The following is a 3,234-nucleotide window of genomic DNA, read 5'->3' as shown; positions in this document are numbered from 1 at the left end:
CGGATTGGGACTCAGGTCTGTGAGTCCCTACAGCCGCTCTTTCCCCATCTAGAAGCTAGAACTCCGCGCCACTGCCCCCCGCCCCCATCCCTACCCACTTCGCTGTTCCTCAGACTTGGCCAGGGCCAGGGCACCAGGGCTGGGCCAGGCACCTCGTCGTCTTCCCGGGGCGCGTTCTGCCCTCACGGGGAGAGGGTCGGGCCCTGGAGCGCCTCTCGCCCCGCCGGTTCCCTCCCTGACTCCGGCGGGCGGTGCGCGGGAGTGAGGGCGCCAAGCGCAGGTGGGGCGGGCGCGCGGGAGAGGGGAGCGCGGAGGCGCGGGGGGCGGGCGCGCGGGCCCGGGGAGCAGCGAAGGACGAGGCGGCGCAGCAGCGTGGCTCCCGGCCCCCGCCCCCTCGGTGGCGGTTCGCTCTTCCCTTCTCCGGCTCCGAACCGGACACAGCCGCCGCCGCCCGGCGCGCTGCCGGCTCCCGGGAACAGCTCCGCGGCCACCGACCGCTTCCTGCCCCCAGCGCCGGCCCTGGAGGGGCGCAACGCGGCCACCGACCCGGAGGTGCTCAAGGAAGCGAGAGGGGTCCCCGCGCGCTCCAGGGCTCCGGCGCAGCGCACGGTGAGCTCCCCCCGGGGCTCAGGGATCCCTTAGCCGCGGGTCCCGGCGCGCCACCCCCTGGGTGCCCGATGGGGCCGCCCGGGGGGCCCAGGGCTGAAGTTGGGACAGCGCGCAGCCCACCCCTGCTGCCGAGCCCGACATGCTGCCACCGGGGCGCAACGGCACCGCGTACCGGGCGCGGTTCGGGCAGCAGCAGCGGGCGCAGGGGGGCACCGTGGGGGGCTCGGAGGGGGCGGCGCCGCTGGGGCCCGCGCAGGTGGTCACCGCCGGCCTCCTGACCCTGCTCATCGTCTGGACCCTTCTGGGCAACGTGCTGGTGTGCGCGGCCATCGTGAGCAGCCGCCACCTACGCGCCAAGATGACCAACGTCTTCATCGTGTCTCTGGCCGTGTCCGACCTCTTCGTGGCGCTGCTGGTCATGCCATGGAAGGCGGTCGCCGAGGTGGCCGGTTACTGGCCTTTTGGGGCCTTCTGCGACGTCTGGGTGGCCTTTGACATCATGTGCTCCACCGCCTCCATCCTGAACCTGTGCGTCATCAGCGTGGATCGCTACTGGGCCATCTCCAGGCCCTTCCGCTACGAGCGTAAGATGACCCAGCGCGTGGCCTTGGTCATGGTCGGCCTGGCCTGGACCTTGTCCATCCTCATCTCCTTCATCCCGGTCCAGCTCCACTGGCACAGGGACAAGGCAGGCTCCTGGGGCGGGATGGACCCGCCATCCAACCTGGCCAACGGGACGCCCTGGGAGGAAGCCGGGGAGCCAGAGGTGAGGGCAGAGAACTGTGACTCCAGCCTGAACAGAACTTACGCAATCTCCTCCTCTCTCTTCAGCTTCTACATCCCCGTGGCCATCATGATCGTAACCTACACGCGCATCTACCGCATCGCACAGGCGCAGATCCGCAGGATTTCCTCCTTGGAGAGAGCGGTGGAGCACGCGCAGAGTTGCCGGAGCCGCGCAGCCTGTGCGCCCGACACCAGCCTGCGGACATCCATCAAGAAGGAGACCAAGGTCCTCCAGACCCTGTCGGTGATCATGGGGGTCTTCGTGTGCTGCTGGCTGCCCTTCTTCATCCTTAACTGCATGGTCCCGTTCTGCAGCGGACACCCCGAGGGCCCGAGGGCCGCCTTCCCCTGCGTCAGCGAGACCACCTTCGATGTCTTTGTCTGGTTCGGTTGGGCCAACTCCTCGCTCAACCCCATCATCTACGCCTTCAACGCCGACTTCCGGAAGGTGTTTGCCCAGCTGCTGGGGTGCAGCCACCTCTGCTCACGCACCCCGGTGGAGACAGTGAACATCAGCAATGAGCTCATGTCCTACAACCAAGACACCGTCTTCCACAAGGAGATCGCAGCCGCCTACGTCCATATGATCCCCAACGCTGTGGCCCCGGGGCACGAGGAGGTGGACAAGGAGGAGGAGGAGGGCCCTTTCGATCGTATGTCCCAGATCTCTCAGACGTCCCCCAATGGTGACCCTGCTGCAGATTCAGTCTGGGAGCTGGACTGTGAGAGGGAGATTTCATTAGGCAAAATAACTACTTTCACCCCAAATGGATTCCATTAAGCTGCATAAGAAACCAGCCCCTCATGGATGTATATAACTGCGCAGATATTAACGAGCATGCAGAATACACATGCACACATACACGCTCGCAGACACACACACACGGACACACACGTTTCCCGTGCTGCTCATTTTATCACGTTTTCTGTCTGTATAGCAGCCCGTGTGCTTAGGAACCTCACTACTGATTTGTTGTTGAAAGAATTGGCTGAGGCGGTTGGAAGTAACTCAGTCACATATATCCCAGCCTAGCAGAGATGGACCAGTGATCCTGTGAGAGAAGAGAAGGTGGTGTTTGGTGCTTAAAAAAAAAAAGTGGTACTTGGTTTTAAAAGATGTACTCTCCCCTCCCCTTTTAAACAAACGGATTGTTCAGTGATTTCTGTTTGAGTTGATTTTAAACAACAGGTTCACTGTGTGTAGTGCTGATGGGGGGGCGTGGCTTTTCTGTCCCTTGCTTCCTGTGGCCCTGTGTTTATGCAGTTTCTGCTCTCCGTGTGTCTCTACCACAGCGGAGGAATTCTTCCTGATTTGTTCTGGTGTCTAATAAACACAAATTATGTGCGTTTTGGGGTGATTATCTTTGCTTTGCCAGACTAATTTTCCGGACAGCTCCTGGAGAAGCCAGGACAGCATCCTTACAAAGCAGACAGTTTGGCCCTTAATGATACATACAGGGGCAAGGGACCTTGCAGAGCTTCCAATTTCTCAGGTTTTTTTTGCGTGTTAGACACACACGTCTCGAGTCTGTGCTAAAAGCTGGCTTCAATGCCATGGCATCAGATATCGACTTTACAAGCCTGGAATTCTAATTTTTTTTTTTCTCATTTGGAATCTTCTTTTTAAAATAGCATAACATAAAACAATTCTCCCGATTCCTAGGCAGATGCTGCCAGTTCACTGAGAAGATCATATAGATTAATAGTTAGAGCTTTCTCCATCTCAAATCTGTAGTTACGTGGCTTTTGATAAATCGTGCTTTCAAAGGACTTTGAAATGTGTGAGTCGATGTGCTTTAAAAAACAAATCCCACTTTTCAATAGGTATTTTGATTTGTA

General features: G+C 59.2%; 1 protein-coding gene across 1 annotated transcript; it reads left to right on the top strand.

Annotated features, from left to right (window-relative positions):
• The first annotated feature begins 618 nt into the window (after nucleotides 1-618).
• On the top strand, nucleotides 619-2,745 carry DRD5 (dopamine receptor D5). The gene has a single exon (XM_005614781.4). It carries the CDS (start codon nucleotides 749-751, stop codon nucleotides 2,174-2,176), a length of 1,428 nt encoding a protein of 475 aa, XP_005614838.3. The 5' UTR covers nucleotides 619-748; the 3' UTR covers nucleotides 2,177-2,745.
• Nucleotides 2,746-3,234: the final 489 nt, after the last annotated feature.

Source organism: Equus caballus, chromosome 3, assembly GCF_041296265.1.
Source record: "Equus caballus isolate H_3958 breed thoroughbred chromosome 3, TB-T2T, whole genome shotgun sequence".
Taxonomy (NCBI): domain Eukaryota; kingdom Metazoa; phylum Chordata; class Mammalia; order Perissodactyla; family Equidae; genus Equus; species Equus caballus.
Note: the sequence above shows the minus strand (reverse complement) of the source record. Positions and strands in the feature narration are given on the sequence as shown.